Source organism: Scardinius erythrophthalmus (assembly GCF_964197995.2).
Source record: "Scardinius erythrophthalmus genome assembly, chromosome: 5".
Taxonomy (NCBI): Eukaryota; Metazoa; Chordata; class Actinopteri; order Cypriniformes; family Leuciscidae; genus Scardinius; species Scardinius erythrophthalmus.
The window spans coordinates 16,865,152-16,889,412 of record NC_138225.1 but is presented as its reverse complement, the minus strand read 5'-3'; the positions used below and the strand labels follow the sequence as shown (position 1 = coordinate 16,889,412).

Genomic DNA, 24,261 nt, shown 5'->3' with positions numbered 1-24,261 from the left:
AAATGAACAGATATCAGTGCAATATTTTATTGGTACACGTTTTTTTTTTGCTAAATAATAATTTATTGCATTTTATTACACATTTCCCAGCGACATCAAAGGATTGTGATGAAACAACAGAAACATTTTAAATATGATTTTTCCTTGTTCTTATCCTAGGATATTTGCATAAAAACAAAAGTATTCAAATATAACAAAGTGCATGACACTTTCTTAAAACTTGACAAAGCATGTAATGAACAATCTAGTTCATCTTTAAAAAAAACACAACAAAACCAAACAAAAAAATGAATACCGGTCCAAAAGTACAGAATGTGGTAAACAATTTTAAAACTCAAAGGCCAAAATGGGCATATATGGATAGAAAATGGACAATTTATATTTTATTTCATTGTATCAAACAATTTTATCCTTGCATCTTTGATGAATGTTGTTCATTATGTATATTAAATGCATATTATATTTATACATATATTAACTAGAATATCCCAGTTTTATAGAATAATCACACAAAAATGATACTGACAGTACAACTATTTTTTAATCTCAGCATGGCCTTTTCTTTCCCCAGCTCATGTCCATGTTATTTGCAGTGTATGGCGCCTCCTTTTGGTTTTGCATTGTAACTTTGTGATATTGTTTAAAGTCATTGCCCAGCATCCACTCAAATCCAAATGGGACAAGCGCCTACAAGTGTTTACAATATGCATTACAGTCTCCATAGTGATATCTGAGCGGTTCAGACTAACAGATCGAAGGCAGTGCAGTGGGGGACTGTCTAGGGCCCCGAGGGGTTTGGCCGGATGGTTTAGGACAAGTCTAAATACAGGGTCCAGTCGACAGGGAACAGCGATTAGCGAGAGCTTCCGAAGGAGTGAGGCACCCCTAAGCAGTGCCCACAGCACTCCCTTCAGAGACCTCCAACACAATGCAGGCTTCATTTGCCGTTCATCCAATGAAAAACTGTTGGGAAAAAAGAACGCTGAATGGAAAGCAGTATATAGCACATTTGATTTCAAGGGAAAAGAGCATCAGCATGAAGTTTAGCAAGAATGACAACATTTGACTTACTTTAGTGTTAAAGAGTGGAGGTGTGGAAGGCATGGTAGATTAGAAAGAAGGCCTTCGTCTTCACCCTCCTCCTCAGCGTCATCATCATCTCCATTCAAATTAGTGCTGGGCGGGTCTAAATGTACAGTGAGAGAGTTGAGTCTGGGACAGGCATGGATGAGCTCCAGAAGAGAAGCATGTCCATCAGCTCTGATCCCTTCCAAGGTGAGCGAAAGCAGGTGTGAGCCTGAGGCTATCAGGGCTGGAACCAAATCAGACAGAAGACCAGCAAACTGTAGAGAAAGGCAGTGTAGCTGTCCAGAAAACCTACTGAGTCCTCTGGCTAAAATGGTTGCCTGTTCGAAGTTGTCAGCATTATGATGAGCATTACTCTGGAGACAGTCCAAAGACAGGACATGCAGGTCAGGGCAGATCTTCCCTACTGCCTCCAAAGTATCCAGAGACAGTCCTTGTACATCCTTGAGAGATGTTGTCACACTATCCCTTCCATTACAATCCCTACTTCTACCTCCATCTTTTTTATAACCCTCTCCTGAAGTCCCTGCCCATTCATTTATCTCTGTAGTATCACTAGCATCCATGTGACTCTCCTCTATTGATAACCATTCATCTATTTTTCCTTCCAAAGTAAAACTCTCCTCTCCATCTGCGCTCAGTAAACTGCCATCTTTCAAGTGGTCTTCCTGTGTCCGCTTTGCCCACATGTCTTTAAGATGTGGCACACCTTCTCGACGAGTGAACTCCTCTGTCACCTCAAACTGTCTGTTCTGTATGAGAACACAAGCCTGTCCCAGTCCCTCCACTGCCAACCTCTGAAGACCAGACAAGCTAAGCAGGAGGAATGCAACTGCCGCTACTGCATCGCTCTCATTTTCTGCTAAACCGATATCCAACGCAAGCAGACTGCTGAAAGTGTTTGCATTCAAGACAAGGGGTTCTTGGTAGGCCAGAGGCAGAAGGCCTGCAGGGGTGAGGTGAAGGCACCGTGACACATCCAGGTGTTTCAGCTTGGAGCATTGGCGGCAAACCACCGTTATCACTCTCTGATCACAAAGAGTTCCAGCCAAGGAAAGGAAACGGAGACGACGTTGGCTGCCTAGGAGCTCACACAGCACTGATGCAGATATATTCTGTGCACCACTAAGATCCAGAGACTGAAGATTCTGTGCAAGACAGAGACAAGTGAGTGAAAATAAGAATTGTAAGAGCTTTGCATGTATTGTCAGACAAGACTAACATTCACAATTTGTTTGCATGTTTTTACAGTGTTTGCAAGGCAGCATTTTACTAACATTCCCCAAACATTCTGGTTTGGGTAAATAAGGGTTTGTTCTATTTTATTATGTTAATTACAATATATACACTGCTATTCAAATGCTTTTATTAAGCAAGGATGCATTAAATTGATCGAAATTGACAGAAAAAAAACTTTTACATCGTTACAAAACAAAATTCAAGTAAATGCTGTTCTTTAAAACTTTCTATTCATCAGATAATGCATCACGATTTTCACAAAATATCAAGCATAACCGTTTTCAATATTTCAATATTAGTAATAAGAGGAAATGTTTCTTGAGCACCAAATATTAAAATTATTTCTGAAGGATACGTGACACTGTAGACTGGAGTAATATTTTAAACTGTAATATTTCACAATATTCCTGTTTTACTGTATTTTTGACCAAATACATGATACTTTGGTGAGATACTTTTTTAAAAACATAAAAAAAATCGTAACAATTAATATTTTTTTTTATTATATTACTATTATATAGGATTTGATTATTTAATAATTTTATTTGTTATTTTTTTCATAAATATTATCTATCTGCTTTATCACATTTAATCGTTAAAGTTGAAAAATATCCCACTGATGTATGATAGATTGTTCAGCATTCAAAATGTAGCCAACAGTGATGTTATTTTTAATATTTGCATACTGAATTTTTTATCCTCCTTGCACATATTTAATAAACTAGATGTACCGCATCGCGGTACAAAATATGACCGCCGCTCAGGCCTGCACTGGCTTTCCACAAAGATAAATGACGTGGAGTAATTTGGCTGTATTGCGTGTTTATGTATATACCTAAAAAAAGTAATAGTATGTGCATGTCTGTCTGTGTGTGTGTGTGTGTGTGTGTGTGTATGTGTGTATGTGTGTGTGTTTGTGTATGTGTGTGTCTGTGTGTGTGTGTCTGTGCGTGTATGTATGTGTGCGTACATGTGTGCGCGTGTGTGTTTGTGTGTGTGTGTCTGTGCATGTGGATTTGTATGTGTGTGTATGGGTGTGTGTCTGTGCGTGTGGATGTCAGTGTGTGTGCATGCTTGCGTTTGTTTGTATTCCTGCATGTGTGTGTGTGACAGTATCATCCTAAACCAGCAACCCTTCGCTCAACAGCACCATCTACAGGCCGATGAGTGTACAGTCACTAAATGTGCACATAAATGAATTTATTTTATACCCCCCCATGGATGAAATTCTACAAAACTTAGCAGAGGATATCCCCAGAGGATGTCAAGTTAATCATACACATGAAATATGGTGCAGTTCTGAACATCTCCACTGAAGATAGGGGCGATTAAAGCAGAATAATATTGCATTTTCATTTTTTATGGGAGGGGCGCAAATCACAACTGAGTGATTATGGGCTAGGTTGATGTGGGCCCTTAAGAGCAACATACCATAAAAATTTCTTCATCCTCGGTGCCACGGTTCAGGTAGTTATTTAGGAAAAACTGAATTTTTTTGAGTTTGGGGGGGCCCAGCGCGGGGGGGGGGTGGCCCCCGGGGACCAAACTAAATTTTTCCGTAGAAGTCTAGTGGGGCTACATGCCCACCAAATTTCATGTTCCCCGGTGTTTCGGTGTCCCTGGTATCGTTGACGAAAAATTTACGGGGGCCCCAGCGCAGGGGGGGGAAGTGGCCCCCGGGGACCAAACGAAATTTTTCCGTAAAAGTCTAGTAGACCAACATACCATAAAAAATTCTTCATCCTCGGTGCCACGGTTCAGGTAGTTATTTAGGAAAAACTGCATTTTTTTGGGTTTGGGGGGGCCCAGCGCGGGGGGGGGAGTGGCCCCCGGGGACCAAACGAAATTTTTCCGTAGAAGTCTAGTGGGGCTACATGCCCACCAAATTTCATGTTCCCCGGTGTTTCGGTGTCCCTGGTATCGTTGACGAAAAATTTACGGGGGCCCCAGCGCGGGGGGGGAAGTGGCCTCCGGGGACCAAACGAAATTTTTCCGTAAAAGTCTAGTAGACCAACATACCATAAAAATTTCTTCATCCTCGGTGCCACGGTTCAGGTAGTTATTTAGGAAAAACTGAATTTTTTGGGGTTTGGGGGGGCCCAGCGCGGGGGGGGAGTGGCCCCCGGGGACCAAACGAAATTTTTCCGTAGAAGTCTAGTGGGGCTACATGCCCACCAAATTTCATGTTCCCCGGTGCTTCGGTGTCCCTGGTATCGTTGACGAAAAATTTACAGGGGCCCCAGCGCGGGGGGGGAAGTGGCCCCCGGGGACCAAATGAAATTTTTCCGTAAAAGTCTAGTAGACCAACATACCATAAAAATTTCTTCATCCTCGGTGCCACGGTTCAGGTAGTTATTTAGGAAAAACTGCATTTTTTGGGGTTTGGGGGGGCCCAGCGCGGGGGGGGAGTGGCCCCCGGGGACCAAACGAAATTTTTCCTTAGAAGTCTAGTGGGGCTACATGCCCACCAAATTTCATGTTCCCCGGTGTTTCGGTGTCCCTGGTATCGTTGACGAAAAATTTACGGAGGCCCCAGCGCGGGGGGGGAAGTGGCCCCCGCGGACCAAACAAAATTTTTCCGTAAAAGTCTAGTAGACCAACATACCATAAAAATTTCTTCATCCTCGGTGCCACGGTTCAGGTAGTTATTTAGGAAAAACTGCATTTTTTGGGGTTTGGGGGGGCCCAGCACGGGGGGGGAGTGGCCCCCGGGGACCAAACGAAATTTTTCCGTAGAAGTCTAGTGGGGCTACATGCCCACCAAATTTCATGTTCCCCGGTGTTTCGGTGTCCCTGGTATCGTTGACGAAAAATTTACGGGGGCCCCAGCGCGGGGGGGGAAGTGGCCTCCGGGGACCAAACGAAATTTTTCCGTAAAAGTCTAGTAGACCAACATACCATAAAAATTTCTTCATCCTCGGTGCCACGGTTCAGGTAGTTATTGAGGAAAAACTGCATTTTTTGGGGTTTGGGGGGGCCCAGCGCGGGGGGGGGAGTGGCCCCCGGGGACCAAATGAAATTTTTCCTTAGAAGTCTAGTGGGGCTACATGCCCACCAAATTTCATGTTCCCCGGTGTTTCGGTGTCCCTGGTATCGTGGACGAAAAATTTAAGGGGGCCCCAGCGCGGGGGGGAAGTGGCCCCCGGGGACCAAACAAAATTTTTCCGTAAAAGTCTAGTAGACCAACATACCATAAAAATTTCTTCATCCTCGGTGCCACGGTTCAGGTAGTTATTTAGGAAAAACTGCATTTTTTGGGGTTTGGGGGGGCCCAGCGCGGGGGGGAGTGGCCCCCGGGGACCAAACGAAATTTTTCCTTAGAAGTCTAGTGGGGCTACATGCCCACCAAATTTCATGTTCCCCGGTGCTTCGGTGTCCCTGGTATCGTTGACGAAAAATTCAGTAAGGTGACGAAAAAAAAAAAAAAAAAAAACTTTGACAATCCCTATATGACCGCTTTCGCTAGCTACGCTAGCGGCGGTCATAATTAGCAGGGAAGGCTTCCACTGCACAATGACTGTGATAAATTTTGTGTGCAACTAACCGTAAACAACAACAGTATATTATTCATCAAAGCTTACCTAAAACACTATTCTTTTGCTGCTTTGCCGGCACTGATATTCACCAATGGAAATTCAGATCTAATTGGCGTATCTGGTATTTGCTGTCTGATAAGGGTGAAATTTCACTGAAGCCTTACAAGCTCATCTGTATGTTTGCGCAAACTGTGTGCAAAAAACTAAATATACCCAAGTTAGAAGGGGTGTGTGTGTTTAACCTGGCAGCGTATCTGGATAAGAGAGCAGAGGTTGGCATTGACAAGGCTGCATGCAGATGAGAGGGACAGACAGCTCAGCTGTGGGAGGAGGAGGAGGTGCAGGGCCGCACGTGTCAACAAATTACGCGAGGACAGGATGCACAACAGCTCTTCTAACATCTCCGCAGCTGAAAGAGAAACACACAGATAAGATAGATACTTCGATAAACACTCACTCACACATGCACAAGTCTTTTCAATACTCACGTAATGAGCTGAAAGGACCCATGACGTATCTGAAAAAATACTGGTCCATGTATTTTTGGGCATAATCTTTCACCCACATATCCTTCATGTTCTCAGCTAGGCTTTGAAGGCAAAGGCCAATCAGTGTGGAAGGTTTGTCCTCATCATCAGCCCATTCATTCTTACATTTTTTCTTCTTCTGACTTTCCCTCTCTGGCGTGGGCTTGAGTTGCCGGAACAAGGGCATATTTGACCCTGACAGTTACTTACATAGATAAAGAAAATAAAAGCATTTATCATGACATGAAGCACAATGGCCTTACAGAGCCACACCTCACCTGTAAAGAGCAGTGCGCACTGCTCAAGGCATAGTTTAAAGGGATAGTTCACCTAAAAATGAAAATTCTGTCATCATTTACTCTCCCTCAAGTTGTTCCAAACCTGTATGATTTCCTTTCTTCTGCTAAACATAAAAAATTAGGAGAAGGATTTCTCCTAAATTTTTTTTAAAGAAGGTTGGTAATTAAACAGTTGCTGGTCCCCATTGACATCCATAGTATTTTTTTTTTTTCTACTATGGAAGTCAATGGGGTCCATCAGTCGTTTGGTTACCGACTTTCTTCAAAATATCTTCTTTTGTGTTCAGCAGAAGAAAGAAAGTCATACAGGTTTGGAACAACTTGAGGGAGAGTAAATGATGACAGAATTTTCATTTTTGGGTGAACTATCCCTTTAATACTCATAAATATAAGAGAAAACCTATTTTAAAATATACAATTGACCAAAATACAACAAAATAGCAGGTGTACTGAATCATCAGTGTTAAATAGTAGTAAATTAAATTTACTAAAAAATAGGTCTTACCAACAGTTGAAGATCAGTTTTGTGTTCCTTGGCAAAGACATTACCTTAATATTCAGTCTAAACACAAGTCCATAAGTTTGAAGCCCATACATGTATTATTGAGGTAATGTCTTTGCCAAGGAGCACAAAACAGTACCTCAATAATACATTTATGGGATTCAAACTTATGGACTTGTGTTTAGACTGAATATTAAGGTAATATCGTTGCCAAGGAGCACAAAACATTACCTTAATATTCAGTCTAAACACAAATCCATAAGTTTGAAGCCCATAAATGTATTATTGAGGCCGTAGTAGTACGAGAAATCACTGACTAACGTTATGTAATGTCACTTACAACAAATGAACTAACGTTTCTGTATGTCAACACGACAGACCTTTAAACACCGTCTAAACACTTTCCTCGCTCCAGTTTGACAAATTTAGCAATTGTGTATAAGCAAACAGTTGTCAGTTGTTTGCAGAAAGTAAACCATTTCTATTCCTCCTTCTCCCGTTTGTTGAGTGATGAAGAAGAGTCAAATTCAGTTAAGTTGAAATAAAATCAGCACTTCCGTGTAGCACGAGCGCCACCTTCTAGTGTTATTTGGAGATGAATCTTCTTCTTCTTCTTCTGACTTTTAATGGCGGTTGGCAAACAACTTTTTAGTGTGCATTACCGCCACCTTCTGAAATGGAGTGTGGATCAGAAAAGCCTGCATTACCCGCCACAAAAATAAATAAATAAATACCTAAAATACCTAATAAAACTATTAATAATAGTACATTATTATTCCCATCATTATAAACACAATTTTAATAATAACTAAACTCTATATCCTTCTAATAAGCCAATTTTCCCCTCAAAAATAAATAAATATTGCTCTATACATGCCCTGAATCCAGTTGTAGTATTTCCTTCTTTTCAAATCGATTTTTTCTCTACTTAGCCTATCTTTCAGAATCATCCTTTCCTGCTTGTACCTAGGACAATTAATAATGACATGTTCTATTGACTCTATACTATTACACTGCTCACACAACCCAGTTTCATGTTTCCCTATTATTTTAAGCGTACTATTTAATCCAGTATGCCCAAATCTCATTCTCAAAATAATGTCGTCTTCTTTTTTATTTCTTTTATTTTCTCTCATTCCTCCTACCTTCTTCTGGATACTGTAGAACATTCTTGCTTTTGTTTCCATATTCCACTCCTCCTGCCACTTCTTTTTCATTTCTGCTTTGATAATGCTTTTACTCTACTATACCGCCTTACTATAATTTACTGCCATATTTACCTCTGTTGTTTTTTATGTTGCACTTTTTGCATATTTGTCTGCCAATTAATTTCCAACTCCTCCTATATGGGCTGGAGTCCAGATAAATTTCACTATTACTCCTACTTTATTGAATCTGTAAACAGTTTGGGCTATTTCCATCATAATGTCCTGTCTTGCTTCTAACTGCATGTTTTTGAAACTCGTTATCGTACTTCTTGCATCTGACCCTATTAACACTTTACTTGGCTTATTATTTTCTACCCACTCAAGGACTAAAATATTGGCCAACATTTCTCCTGTAAACACTGATAAATTATCATTAACTCTTTTATTTAACATCACATTTAATTCTGAACGCAGCTCCTACTCTATTATTATCTCTTTTTGATGCATCACTGTATATCTTAATAAACACAGAATAATGTTCCTCTAAATATCGAATAACCTGAATCCTTCTATACTTCTCTATTTTTCCACTCTAAAAGATGCGTATCTACCCCTAAAAGGTGGGACACTGGATAATGGCACAATGGGGCTTAACATTATATCCCTATCTCATTGACTGCATCTCCTATTATCCATCCAAAGCTTTTAATCTGCCGTCTTTCCTTTCCTTGACAAGGTTGTAACACCTTCTGAGTCGGGTGATTTTCCGTATGTCCTTTTAAGTTTACCCAGTACGTTAATGCTATTTGATTTCTTCTAATATTCAATGCATTCATTCATTTCTACTTGCACTGCTGCTACTGTTGTTTTAAAAGCACCACAACAGAGTCTCAAAGCCTTATATTGAATTACATCCAACATTTTTAGTAATGTTCTCGAAGCAGACTGATAAATTGTACATCCATAATCAAGAACTGCCCTAATTAATCCAATGTATACTGCTTTCAGTGAGATCCTTGCTCCCCACTCTCTACCTCTCAAGCATCTTACAACATGTTGTATTCCTTTACATTTTCCAATTAAGTTTTTTTGTCAAACCTTATCCCGAGATACTTAAAACACTTCACTCTCTCTACATTTTTTCCATAAAGTTTAGGTTTAATCTGTTCTTAAAATGTCCTTTTTGAAAAACAGACTGCTTTGGTCTTTGCCACTGATAACCTAAAACCCCATTCCATTCCCCAACACTCTACTTTCCCTATTGCCTCTTGCATTTTCCTCACTATATATTCTATATTTCTTCCCTTTTTCCACATAACGATATCATCTGCAAATAAAGCAACATTTATAGATCTATCAACTTTACTAAACACTTCATTCATCACAACTGAAAAAACTGGACTAACTATACTCCCTTAAGGAGTTCCATTTTCTACTAAATACTTGGTACTAAATTATTCCCTATTCTTATTGCTATCCACCTTTCAGTTAAACAGTTTTTAATCCAATTATACATTCTCCCTCTTATCCTGAAATAACTTAATAAGTAGTCCTTGTTTCCACAACATATCGTATGTCTTCTCTACATCAAAAAATACAGGTACTATACTTTCTTTATTAATTTGAGCTTTTCTAATTTCACTCTCTAAACATATAGAGTCCTTCGTCCCTTTCTAAATCCGCTCTGGTAATCCTTTAATAGTTCTTTTGTCTCTAAATAATACTTTAATCTTTCATTTATCATTTTTTCCATAATTTTCCCTGCATGTGATGTCAAAGCAATCGGTCTATAACTTTCTGCCAAACTCGGATCCTTACCTGGTTTACATATGGGGACAATAATTGATTCTTTCCAGTGTTTTGACAAACACCCCACTTCCCATACCTTATTATATAAATAATATTTCTTTACTCCTATCATTTAAATTCTTTATCATACAATAACTTATTTGATCATTCCCTGGCGTTGTTTTTCCTGATTTTCTTTTAACATTATTCAATTTTCCTATTGTAAACATCACATTTATAGCACTTTCACTGTCCCTATCATCCTATTTTGCTTCTACATATTCCCTTACTGTTTTCTCCCTCTGTATCTTTTCCTCGTTTCTCAAATTACCATTACTATGTATTTTAACAAAGTCCTAACAAACTCTGCTTTACCTTTGCTTTCTGTTATTACTTTCTCTCCATCTTTCGTTATAGGATAACCATACTTTTTTTTATTGCCTGACATTCTCTTAATCATACCTCATACTCGATCTAATGATGTACTTCTTCCTAAAGATTCACAATACTTCCTCCAAAAACTATTTTTAACTCTCTGTATTGTTTTCCTAACTACAGCCTGCTTTCTTTAATAATCAGTTAAATTCTGAGAGTTGTGTTCTTTTCAAGACTTTAAATGCCTTATTTCTATCTTTAATTACCTTTGTGCATTTTTGCATCCACCAAGGAACTATTTTCCTTCTATTTCTACAACCTCTTTTTGGTATCAACTCTTTTGCTGCTCCTAGAATAATGCTACTTATTTCTGCATCGAGATCTTCAATTCCCTGATTAATACTAACCTCCTTTAATTTTCCTTCAGTTAATATTCTATACTTGTTCCAATCTGCTTCCTCAATCTGTAATCTCTCAGTGAACAAGATCCTAGAAATACACGCATGAAAGCAAAATGTTGTTTACAATATAAAAAATATAGTGTCAAAAACCAGACATGTCAGTTTCTCCAATGTATTTAATGGGAATTAAATCAAGAAAGGATGAAATTACGCTTTCAAAAAAAGATGCAGAATAGTTTGTTCAATGGTTTCACTCTTATGAGTTGATTTGAGCTGGTGATTTTCTATTTTAGCTCATCTCATTGAAGAGTCCATGAGTGCCATATGGGATGTCCACTGGAACTTCTGCTCGTCCAAGCTCTGTGAAGGTCTTGGCGTCAAGGACTAGGAGGAAACTGCTGTTTTTCTAAAGAGGGTTACATGACAATATCACATCTGTTGCAACTGAATTCTTTGATTGAATTTTGACCAAATTATGTATCTTATGTATGACTAAAATTTTTAAACAAATTTAAGCCCCTTTGCTCTCCAGGGGCCAGGGGTGATCAAATGTGATCAAAGATCATTTCTGAAATGTGCGTACATGTGATTCAGAAAAAATGAACGTAAAATAAATAAATAATAATAATTTTGTACGGCTCTCTTCCAGATGTGAAATCTATAAACCGTGAAGCTTGAAATTGTGCGCAGTTGAAAGGTTTCAGATCTCCATCTTGTAAACCCCGCCTAATTCCATTAGCATATAAGAGCACCAGTCAACTTTCAAATCCTTTACTTGAGAATGGCAAGCGGCACAAATTGCTCAGATTTTTAAATACCTGCAAGACTCTGACTCTGCCAAAAGGGAAAGTGTGTACACCTGCATAGAACATTTGGCGTTTTTATAAATCTGTTGGCGTACACACTCTAAGATCAAATCTGTCCATACGCACATTTTATAAATGAGACCCCAGAGTATTTGTCAAAAGGAAACTAAATACTAAATTTTTAATATTAATGTCTCAAGAGGAAGCCAATGGAGCTAGACAACAAGGGTATGATGACACCATGAAACTCACCTCTCTTGGTGTAATGACCACAGACATGACCACTCCATCGTCCTCATCCTTAGCATCAGGTGCTGGAACAAACACTGGTTCTGATGGGAACAAACCAACCTGGCGCCACACCTACATACAACAAAACGGATCAAACATTATATTCCCAACTGAAGTGAACAGTCATAAATCTCAAATAAAAGTATTTTCATTTAAGATGGTACCTTTAGCTTCTTTCCTTCTAGATCCATCTTAAGCAAAGAGTCACCAAACAGGTGTCCAAAGCCACAGGCGTAGAAATAGCGATAAGGACGAGCATTGTAGTAAGTGTAGTTTATCTGTGGAAACTCAAGACCACCGTACTGCAACAGGTCATCATTGTAGAGATCTTCATGGGTGAGGAACACCTATTATAACCAAAGAGAAATGACTTTTATTGATATCTATTAATATTATTTTTCCAGTCCCCCCTCTCTCCACAACTTGTTCACTTACCCCAGTTTTAGTCTTCACAGCAGAGGCAGTGGTGTACGGCAAATTGATGAGGTTGTGGTCATTGGGCTCCTCTTCCATAACGTCCAGAGGCAGTACATATCGGCGTGGTAAGTTTGTACACAATGAATTGAAGAACTGGAAAAGCCAATAGACAAGTTCAATTAAAGTTACTTTTATGAAGCTGAAAAAGAGGTCAATATTGTCGATGTTTGACATGTATTGGATTGTAAAGGTATTACCTTGTCAAGTTCTTCCCCGGATGCCTGACGAAGGTTCTCCATCGTGAAGTCACCAATCACACTGCCATCATCTCCACAGCACATGTCCATAATCAAATATCCATTATCCTCATATGCATTTATCTGGTGCAGGGTGAACATGGCACTGCTGTAGTATTTTGTCTTGATGAGCTGCAGGGATGAAAACAGAGGTGAAGCGGCAGAAATACACAGTGCCCACAATTAGATGTCAGTATGATGTTGTTATAGACTCTGCCTTGCCTGGCCAGTGCGTTTGTCTGCCACATGGAAGATGGTGTCTAGATCCGGGTTCCAGGACATGATTTTACTAAAGCTCTTTCCAGCAACTCTGTACAGCATGAATTTCAGCAGGTCTAGCTGGATCGGCTGCTCAATGAAGACTATGTAATTCTCCGACATGACTGCAAACAGTAATGCAAAATCATTATTTTTCATCTGCTTGTTGGTGGATAATATAATATACTGGACAATCTCCAGGAACAAAGGTGTGGCCCATATTTCCAACCCTATGTAAATAGATGCAAAATAATTCTTATATAATTACAGATGGATGAAGAAGCAGAAAGGCAGATCAGATGATCTAAAAATGCAAATATCTTAGGCAAATTTACCAAAACTGTGGTAGTATGATGGTTTTCTGGGGTTAGAAGCAGGAATAGAGCAAAGAATCTCAGCATCAGACAGATCAGCAATATCGTTCGTTCCTTCACCTGGTGGTACTCGGAGGATATGGTAGAAAAAGCCTTTGAGAAAAAAAATAGAAGGTGAAGTGCCTTTTTTGTTGTTAAAATATTATTTTAATATACATTTGTTGTTATAAAATAATTATATATATATATAGATCCATGTGTTTGGGGGTGGGAATATGTGTTTGACTGTTGGTAGATGGGAGGAGTATTTCGGTTTGAAACAGTTGTTTGCGAGTTCTCACTTACATATAAATCGATATGGTAAAGAGCATACATATTCTGTATGCTGTCCAAGGGGAGGGCCCAGAGCTCGGATTTTGGCCCGAACCCAGAGTACTCCCCTATCCCTGGTTGGAATTAAATGGCGCCGCGGATGGCTGCTTCGGTTTTGAGCTCCTCAGTACTTTTACTGTTTTTGTTTGTTTGTCCTGTTTTATGTAACCTTTTCCCCGTCAGTTTAACTAGGAACGAACTCCTAGACATCAGGAACAACACACCAAACGACATTTTGCCGACTTTTGAGCATTCCGACATTTTATTAGACATCCTAGTTGGCGGAGCTGCGATCCTGTACAAGCGCTTCAAAAGACGCAAAAGAGGGAAACGCGCGGGCGCGCTCGTGAAGTTTCGACAGCGCGGATTCAGGACTCCGCTGCCGAGCATTCACTTGGCAAATCTCCGTTCTCTAGCAAATAAAACAGACGAACTACTACTTCTCACCCGCACAAACAAGGACCTTTCAAACTCGGCTGCTCTTTGCTTCACAGAAACATGGCTGAACGGTTCCATACCGGACAGTGCGCTAAATCTAACGGGCTTCCAGCTGTTCAGAGCGGATCGCGTCGCCGAGTTAACTGGGAAAACGAGAGGCGGTGGATTATGTTTTTATATCAACGAAGGCTGGTGTTCAGATGTGACAGTGTTGACGAAGATGTGCTGCCCTAATTTGGAAGCTCTCTTCATTAACTGTAAGCCTTTTTATTCGCCGCGGGAGTTTTCCTCATTTATTCTGGCGAGTGTGTACATCCCCCCTGACGCGTGTGTGAGCGCGGCATTGCAACAGCTGGCTGATCAGATCACACAAACGGAGCAAAGTTACCCGGACTCTTTCACTATCATTCTCGGCGATTTTAATAAAGCTAATCTCACCCGTGAACTGCCTAAATTCAGACAGCACATCACCTGCCCCACCAGGGACACTAACATACTGGACCATTGCTACACTGCTTTAAAGGACGCATACCACTCTGTCCCCAGAGCAGCTTTGGGACTCTCTGATCATTGTTTGGTTCATCTTCTCCCAGCCTACAAGCAGAAACTTAAATCTGCTAAGGCAGTTGTAAGAACTGTAAAGAGATGGACCAGCGAAACAGAGCAGGTCTTACAAGGTTGTTTTGACTGCACTGATTGGAGTGTTTTTGAGGCTGCAGCCACTGATCTGGATGAGCTCACTGACACTGTGACATCTTACATCAGCTTCTGTGAGGACATGTGTGTCCCCACTAGGACTTTTTTAACATATAACAACGATAAGCCATGGTTCACTGCAAAACTAAAACATCTTCGTCAGGCCAAAGAGGATGCCTACAGGAGTGGGGACAGAGCCTTGTACAAACAGGCCAAATACACACTGACAAAGGAGATCAGAGAAGCTAAGAGGAGCTTCTCTGAAAAGCTGAAAAGCCAGTTTTCAGCTAACGACCCTGCATCAGTGTGGAAAGGCCTGAAAGCCATCACCAGCTACAAAACACCATCCCCCAACACTGTTGAGAATCAACGACTGGCCGACGATCTCAATGTATTTTACAGTAGATTTGAAAAGCCTGCTCTCACACCCCACACCCGCTCTGACCGTCTCTACACACAACCATCAACACCCCCCTCCCTCCCCCATACTGCTTCTCAGCCTGCACCTCAGATCAGTGAGGAGGATGTATGCAGAGTCTTCAGGAAACAGAAGATAAGGAAAGCCAAAGGCCCAGACGGTGTCTCACCAGCCTGTCTCAAAGCCTGCGCTGTCCAGCTGTCATCCATCTTCACACTGATTTTCAACAGATCACTGGAGCTGTGTGAAGTCCCCTCCTGCTTCAAACACTCCACCATCATCCCGGTACCCAAGAAACCTAAAATCTCTGGACTTAACGATTACAGACCTGTTGCTTTGACATCTGTGGTCATGAAGTCATTTGAGAGACTGGTGCTGGCCTACCTGAAGGACCTCACTGGACCCTTGCTGGACCCCCTGCAGTTTGCTTATCGAGCAAACCGGTCTGTGGATGATGCAGTCAACATGGGACTGCACTACATCCTCCAACATCTGGACAAACCAGGGACTTATGCAAGGATCCTGTTTGTGGACTTCAGCTCCGCTTTCAACACCATCGTCCCGGATACCCTCCTGAATAAACTAACCCAGCTCTCTGTGCCCTCCTCCATCTGTCAGTGGATCATCAGCTTCCTGACAGGCCGGCAGCAGCTAGTGAGGCTGGGAAAAGTCACATCTCGGACCCTTACCATCAGCACTGGTGCCCCCCAAGGGTGCGTTCTCTCCCCACTGCTTTTCTCCCTCTACACAAATGACTGTACCTCCAAAGACTCCTCCGTCAAGCTCCTGAAGTTTGCAGACGACACCACAGTCATTGGCCTCATCCAGGACGGTGACGAGTCTGCTTACAGACAAGAGGTTGAACAGCTGGCTGTCTGGTGCAGTCATAACAACCTGGAGCTGAACACGCTCAAAACTGTGGAGATGATAGTGGACTTTAGGAGAAACCCCCCTGCACTCCCCCCTCTCACCATCATGGACAGCACTGTGACAGCAGTGGAGTCATTCAGGTTCCTGGGCACTACCATCTCTCAGGACCTGAAGTGGGACAATCACATTGACTCCATTGTCAAAAAGGCCCAACAGAGGTTGTACTTCCTTCGTCAACTGAAAAAGTTCAACCTACCACAAGCGCAGATGACTCAGTTTTACTCAGCTGTTATTGAGTCGGTTCTGTGCACTTCTATAACTGTCTGGTTTGGGTCAGCCAGCAAATCAGATATAAGAAGACTACAACGGACTGTTAGGACAGCTGAAAGGATCATTGGTGTACACCTCCCCAACCTTCAGGACTTGTACAATGCCAGAGTGAAGAAACGGGCAGGGAACATCATCACAGACCCCTCCCACCCCGGCCAAAACCTGTTTGCACTTCTGCCGTCAGGCAGACGTTACAGATCTCTGCGCACTAGAACATCTAGGCACAAAAACAGTTTTTTCCCCCATGCTATCTCCAGCTTAAACAGCTAAAACAGCAATTAACACCTGCTGTATAATTCATTCAGTACTTGAGAGAGATGCAAGAGGTTTTTTTTGTGTAAATACATATACAAATTTTATTTATAGAGCTGTACACACAATGCACAAATCTGTACATAACTGTTTCAGATGTATACTATAACTATTATTATTGTTTATTCTATTTATTTATGTTCTCATTTAAATACCTGTTCTAATGTCATATATGTATGTATTTACCAAGAGCTCCTGTAAAAACCACAAAAAATTCCTTGTGTGTTTGTGCACACTTGGCGAATAAAGCTCATTCTGATTCTGATTCTGATTCTGATTCTGAATAGGCAACAGTTAAGAGTGAGGAGTTGGGATTGGTGGAGGGATGCTGGAAAACTGTTAGAGTTTAATTGTGTTTTAAAAAGCAAAAATGAGCCATCTCACCTTTACTGCCATATGAGTTTCCCAAGTTGTAAGTCGCTCCTTCACTGTCATAATGTGGATGAGCTGTTGCTGCATTAATTGCAATATATTTTGACCAATCCACCTTTCAAAACCAAAATCACATAGAGATAACTGTTCATTTTAGGAAAACACTGTCCATGTTATCTTGCTTAATTACTGTATCTGTGAAACATTGTCATATATACAGTACCTTCTCTTTGGTTTCCAGGCTCACAGGGTCGATTCTACGCATGAAGTTGGTCTCTGTGCTTACGTAAAAATCTCCTTTGTACTTAACAAAGCTCACTCCTGCATTATCAGTCGCCTCTGTTAATCAAACACAACTGATGATTAGAATGGGTTCAGATGAAGGTTTTGTAGTAATGCATTAAATTTGTCAAGTACTGTACTTTTGATCTTATCTTTATAGATAGGTCTGATTAGCTAGAGTGTTCTGTCTAAATTTCTGATCAGGTACGCATGCCACTTTCACCTCCAACTGATGCTTACTTGGAATCTGAAAACGTGAAAAGAACCGAGCGAAGAAGTTCTTGCATGGGTCAGGTGTTGCCAGGGTGCCGAATTCAGACACCACAATTCGGTTGTTCTCTGCGTTCTGTACATAAGAGTCACTGCGCAAAAAACGGCTGCTGTAGGTCACCTGACCATCTTTAATGTGGAAACGATGCATCAAGGCCATGCCGTCAAACCAGTGGGTGAATCTTAGGAGGAAGAGATGAAGCCAAATAAGCAAAGAAAACAACCAGATAAAAAAAATAAATTGATCTTGCTCTGATTATAGCAATATTTTGCCCTCTTACTTGCTTTCACCAAACTCAAATTTGCCAGGTCCATTCCTAAGGAAGCTGCCAGTGACCCAGGAGGGAATTTGACCCTTAACAACTGTACTGATGGGGTCTGGGGTCTCCTCTACAGAGCTCACAAGGGGACCAATGAACTCCAGACCACTGGCAGATGGACGTTTTTTGTTAGCTGAGAAGAAATCACACCATAACAAATCATGAGAGCTGTGACACAGACAATGTGGTGGATGATTAGACTGTACAGAGTTCTGGAGGACATCCGAGCTAATAAAGAACAATTGTATCTTAATCATAAACAGAATGAAATGCATTAATATAGAGAACGTAAAGAAATAAAGTGTTGCAAAACTCAAATTGCTTTTGATTATCTCTTCTGTGTGTGTTGCCGTAAATATTCCCTAGCCTTGACCCACCAACCAGTATGATATACCTCATTACTGTAGACTATCACTAGCTTTCTAAGTATAGGATTTCATAGATTTGAAGGAATAGTTACGTTTTAGAGCCCTGTCTTTAAAAAAAAAAGAAAAGAAAAAAAGTCTTCAATGAATACTGGTTTGCCACAATAAAAGAAATAATGCACCAGTTTATTTTCAGGAACAATAAAAGCCTTAGCTATTAGCCTATGGGCAATGCACATAACTGATTGTTGATTTTCATTTATCTCTAATCATAGATCTTACAACAGAACAGATGGTGTAAACTATCAGCTGAAATTAGCTTAACTATGTTAGTGTAATTTCTAAAAACAAAAGTTAGGGCTTGACAAAATACAATGCGCATCCATGAGGCAAAACATTAAATAAAGGCCTGAGAGATGATGATTACATAACACACTGAGATGCGACTATAGTAGTAGAGTATAGAAAGGCTTACCTGGCACTTTATACACTGGATCCTGTGCAGGCTTAGACATGACTTTGGCTGATAAGATTCTTGTTCTTCACAACATGAAACAAACTGAAGATGTCGAACAAACAATGAGATTCTGACAATAAAAGACTGTCCCATAATCACATGACAGGGAGGGATGGGCTAAATCTAAAGCGAACTGGACCTTGAACAGAGCCAAAGCAACAGTGTGCTGCTGTTCAGTTGACATAACTCTCGGTTTCAAAAAGCAAAACTGAACGTTTTAACTGAAAGCAACTCACACTGACATATCTTTAAGTATGTCAGTGGCAGTGCCATCCATTGTTTTGTCTCAAGATGCACACCATAAGGTTTTTTTTCTTTATAAGGCACATTTATAAAAGCTGGGGGCTGTTTACACGACACAGTTTTCAACTAAAAACGTTAAAAAAGGCCGTTTGTTTAGGCATACACAACAGCGTTTTGGGTGGCTGGCAACGCAAACGTTTGAAAACGAGATACAAAAGTGCACGTTTTTTGAAAATGGTCTTCGTGTAAACAATAATCTGTGAAAAAGATGACGTCATGCACATGCCTATTACATGTTCCGTCTATAGTGTTTAATCGCCATCTGGCTATAACGTTTTTACCTAACAAATAAGTTGGGGCAAAAAATCACCTTCCTAAAAGGTAATTGAAGTTCACGCAATCCCACTAATTCTGACTAAAATATTTTGCTTGGGAAATCAATTTATATTAATAGGCTATGCAATATTTTATAACACCGGAAATATATTCTAAGTATAACCATTTATCTTTAGAAAGTTGGTTAAGTTGCGGTGAACTTTAGCTCATTACACTCAGGCTATAGCCAATTATACTTGTAAAATAATATGTTATTTTTTTGGACAGAAGTAGGCTAATTCAGGGAAGAATTTTTAAAGAAACCAAATATAATAAATGTCAATCGTCATAAAAAAAATTAAAAGTGTCATTAATGTAAAATACTAAATCAACTATTCTATTTACAATTTTATTTTGACAAGTAGACCAAGTAGAATCCCTATAAAAAAAAATTGATCTGAAAAGTAAAATTATTCTATGGCTTGCATGCATATGAATATTTACGTATTTAATTGCCATATTTTAAATGAAGATATGTCATAATAGAAACACAATGAAATCAAATCAAATGATTTCACTCAATTAATATGTAGGTTTTAATAAAAGCGAAAGAGGTCATTTTATGCCATGCATAAAATGTCCATGAGCTTTTCCCCGTCAGTATTAAGATTTTTGGTTCATTTTAATTAATGCAAAGTGTATAACTTTAATTTGTAACTGGATACCAAGTTTTTAATCATTTTAAAAACACATTTACACCTTCACTTTTTTAATGGTCCTGATGCATGAATTAATTGTATAATATATATAGCGTGTCAGCTTTTTCAAAGTATTTAATGTCGGATACAAATACACAGAATACACGTAATAAACAAATAATAATTTGATACAGCAATTACATGGCTGACTCATAATACAGTTCTAGCCAGTCTCACAAATTTCAGAATAGTTTGTCGAATGGTTCTACTTGAAGAATGAGTTGACTGAAGTTGTTGATTTTCTATTTTAGCTCATCTCATTGAAGAGTCCATGAGTGCCATATGGGATGTCCACTGGAACTTCTGCTCGTCCAAGCTCTGTGAATGTCTTAGCACCAAGGACAAGGAGGAAACTGCTGTTTTTCTAAAGAGACAGTTACATAACATTATCAGGCCTGTCATAACTGAAATCTTAGAGTGAACTCTGACATGTAAAGAAGTCAAATAAATCTTATTATTTATCTTATTTGACATATGTATGACTAAAATTATACTAAATACTAATACTAAAATATAGCTGCCAGCAGCCATCACGGGGCCAAGCCCTTCCAATGGCTCAATGAGCTTAAAATACTTTGGTTTTTAAAGTTAATTTTAAAGTTTTGAAATGTACTATAGTTTTCATGAAGGGTGAAGTAGAAATACAAAACCCTTTCAGTTTTTTTGAAAGTCAGGAAAGTTATTACTGATACCATCCTAAGATGTTGATATCTGTAAATTCTTAAAAAATATATGTTTTGTCAGAACACTGGTAAAATGGTTCATGTAAAAATAGTTTAAACACAAATTTAAACAAACTTTTGTTTGGAAATTCTGTAGTTAAGCATAATGTATCACAGAGATGTCAGACTATTATTTGTTATTTTTAAATGACAGAAAACATCTTCAATAGAAAGCCAAACAAATTCTTGAATGTACTTGGCAAATCATAAAAATTCTGACATTTCACCATATGGGACTCGAACCCCCAACTTTCTGGTCAAGTCTTCATTGCTTATCACCAGGCCCCACTCAGAAGACATGCATTTGCCTGGCTGCCGAGGTTTAGTAGTTCAAGTGAAAATTAACTAAAAATGAAGATTGCGTATATAAATACACCACATGTTATATTTAATTAATTCAGATTAGATCATTCTTAGAAAGAAGCAATGTCTGGAACAGATGCAGCTTCTTGCACCATTTCAGGCCACAGTGCCTCTTGCGGTCTGGGCATGTGCCAAATAGGATTCAAACCCACAGCCTGAAAGTTCAGGGCTTGTGGCATTACAGATTGCGCCACACAGTTGACACTGATTCACTAGGCTGCCGAGGAAAGCTTTCAGTGTGAGAACGAGCACACTAAAGTATTACTTGGCATGTTAATTAGATTATCATGCTAAACTAACTTAATGTTAACATATGGTTAATCTGACAGCTAAAGGGCCACATTAGAAAGAATTGCAACTGGTTAATTTGCCAGGTCCATATTCCTAAGGAAGCTAGTGACCCAGGAGGGAATTTGACCCTTAACAACTGTACTGATGGGGTCTGGGGTCTCCTCTACAGAGCTCACAAGGGGACCAATGAACTCCAGACCACTGGCAGATGGACGTTTTTTGTTAGCTGAGAAGAAATCACACCATAACAAATCATGAGAGCTGTGACACAGACAATGTGGTGGATGATTAGACTGTACAGAGTTCTGGAGGACATCAGAGCTATAAAGAACAATTGTATCTTACTTTAATCATAAACTGAATGAAATGCATTAATATAATGAATGTAGGCAAGGCAAGGCAAGGCAAGTTTATTTATATAGCACATTTCATACACAATGGCAATTCAAAGTGCTTTACATAGAAGAAATTAAAATAATAAAAAGAAATAAGAATAATTAAAACAATTTAGAAAAATAAAATAAAATACAGTACAGTACAAACAGTCGGACGAACAGTGGCACAGTGCTCATTCATTAAATGCACAGCTAAACAGAAGTGTTTTGAGTCTGGATTTGAATGTGACTAGGCTACTGGAGCACATCTGATCTCCTGGTTCCAGCTGCGGCTGGCATAGCTAAAAGCGGACTCGCCATAGAGTGAACCCTTGCTATTTCTAGCTGAAATGATCCTAATGATCTGAGTGATCTGTTGGGTTTATATTCAGTGAGCATATCTGCAATATATTGAGGTCCTAGGCCATTGAATGATTTATATACCAGTAATAATACTTTAAAATCAATCCTAAATCTAACTGGGAGCCAGTGTAAAGACCTGAGGACTGGTGTGATATGTTCATATTTTCTGGTTCTGCTCAGAATCCTGGCGGCAGCGTTCTGTATGAGCTGCAACTGTCTTATGGTCTTTTTGGGAAGGCCAGTGAGGAGTCCATTACAATAATCCACCCTGCTGGTGATGAAAGCATGAACAAGTTTCTCTAAGTCTTGTCTGGAAACAAAGCATCTTATTCTTGCAATATTTTTCAGATGATAGTATGCTGATTTAGTTATTGCTTTGACATGACTACTGAAACTAAGGTCTGACTCTAGTGTCACACCAAGATTCCTGACTTGATGTTTAGTTGTTTGACCCCTAGAGTTAAGGTATGCGTTCACCTTGAGAATTTCATCTTTGTTTCCAAACGCAATGACTTCAGTTTTGTCTTTGTTTAACTGAAGAATATTTTGGCACATCCAACTGTTGACTTTGTCAATGCATTGGCACAGGGAGTCAATGGGGCTGTAATCGTTAGGCGATAGGGCTAAGTAGAGCTGTGTGTCGTCTGCATAGCTGTGGTAAGCTATTTGGTTCTTTCTCATTATTTGGCTCATTGGGAGCATATACAGGTTGAACAGGAGTGGCGCAAGAATTGAGCCTTGAGGGACTCCGCATGTCATGGATGTCCAATCAGACTTATGGTCTCCTATACTCACATAATAACCTCTCCCATCTAAGTATGACCTGAAAGATCATACAACAGTTGATGTTGTCTAAGCTATCAGTTTAAATTTGCTTATCTTAGTATAATTTTTAACAACAAAAGTTATGGCTTGACAAAAACAATGTTCATGAGGCAAAACATTAAATAAAGGCCTGAGAGATAGTAATAAAGCATAGAAAGGCTTACCTGGCACTTTATACACTGGATTCTGTGCAGGCTTAGACGTGACTTTGGTTGTTAAGATTCTTGATCTTAATGAAGCACAAACAAGAACAAGTAGAACAGACAATGAAATTCTAACAATACAAGACCGTCTTATAAACACATGACAGGGTGGGATAGGCTAAATCTAAAGCAAACTGGACTTTGTTAGAGCCACTGAGCCACACAGTATGCCACCATTCAGAGTTGACAAATTAAATGTTTATCTGCTGCTTTATTTATTCCTCTTGATAAAGCTGAAATATGAATTTTGTTTCATTTTATGTAAGGCCCTATATCACTGTTAAAAGTGATGTTGGCACTGTAATGGCATGCAGTCTTTACCACCCTTCTTTTCTGCCATCTAATGAGAGACATAGTCATAAATTCGTAGAACATAATCTAATGTCAAAACTAATAAAGATGTATTTATACACAGGAATAGGAAGAACTAATTACTTACAGACAAATATAATGTTTATAAATTCAAAGCTTTTAAACTGCTAATTTCCACTGTTAAACTCCAAATTTGAACATTCTGATACTTAGGGAAAACAGACTAATTACAATGTCATGCCAACATTCAACATTAAGTTACAAATAACACGAGATAACAAAAGCCTTAACCTGATCAGCGGTAGGGGGACGCAACAAAAGCATAACAATCAGAGACTCATGATCTCCTTGTTATCTTCTCTTTGACAGACTTCATTGCTATCCTGTCATCTAAATGATTTAATCATCTCAATGTAGGATGATTCGTTTTCTTCAGGGCTTCCTGAGTTTGAGATTTATGTTCAAAGAAATAGCAGTATAAAAGTGAATAAAGTGCAAAAATTTTTTAATATCTTTCATTTCCATATTTCAAACCCAGTGGAAACATTACACATTCAAATCCAAATCAAAGCATTAATAAATATGATCAAGTTTGCATTAATTTCAGGAAGCAAAGAGAGGGAATATTAATCTGTTAAATAAACAAC

At 39.5% G+C, this 24,261-nt stretch overlaps 2 protein-coding genes across 4 annotated transcripts; both read right to left on the bottom strand.

Annotated features, from left to right (window-relative positions):
• Positions 1-4: 4 nt before the first annotated feature.
• On the bottom strand, positions 5-7,801 carry LOC308690758 (uncharacterized protein). Of its 2 annotated transcripts, none has more exons than XM_081365436.1 (5): positions 7,570-7,801; positions 6,350-6,593; positions 6,104-6,270; positions 1,072-2,234; positions 5-963 (listed from the first exon to the last, which is right to left on the bottom strand). In XM_081365436.1, the coding sequence occupies exons 2-5, from the start codon at positions 6,573-6,575 to the stop codon at positions 573-575; spliced, it is 1,947 nt and encodes a 648-aa protein (XP_081221562.1). In that variant the 5' UTR covers positions 6,576-6,593; positions 7,570-7,801; the 3' UTR covers positions 5-572. The 2 variants fall into 2 exon arrangements, with proteins under 2 accessions (XP_081221562.1, XP_081221563.1); XM_081365437.1 differs by having other exon boundaries at positions 7,530-7,791.
• A 3,259-nt stretch (positions 7,802-11,060) lies between these two features.
• Positions 11,061-19,392, bottom strand: bco2l (beta-carotene 15, 15-dioxygenase 2, like). Of its 2 annotated transcripts, XM_081364698.1 has the most exons (12): positions 18,804-19,392; positions 17,925-18,096; positions 17,614-17,825; positions 17,315-17,430; positions 17,104-17,206; positions 13,305-13,436; positions 12,934-13,094; positions 12,673-12,843; positions 12,434-12,568; positions 12,163-12,345; positions 11,960-12,070; positions 11,061-11,307 (listed from the first exon to the last, which is right to left on the bottom strand). In XM_081364698.1, exons 1-12 carry the CDS (start codon positions 18,841-18,843, stop codon positions 11,191-11,193), a joined length of 1,653 nt encoding a protein of 550 aa, XP_081220824.1. In that variant the 5' UTR covers positions 18,844-19,392; the 3' UTR covers positions 11,061-11,190. The 2 variants fall into 2 exon arrangements, with proteins under 2 accessions (XP_081220824.1, XP_081220825.1); XM_081364699.1 differs by lacking the exon at positions 13,305-13,436 and having other exon boundaries at positions 18,804-18,942.
• Between the last annotated feature and the right edge of the window lie 4,869 nt (positions 19,393-24,261).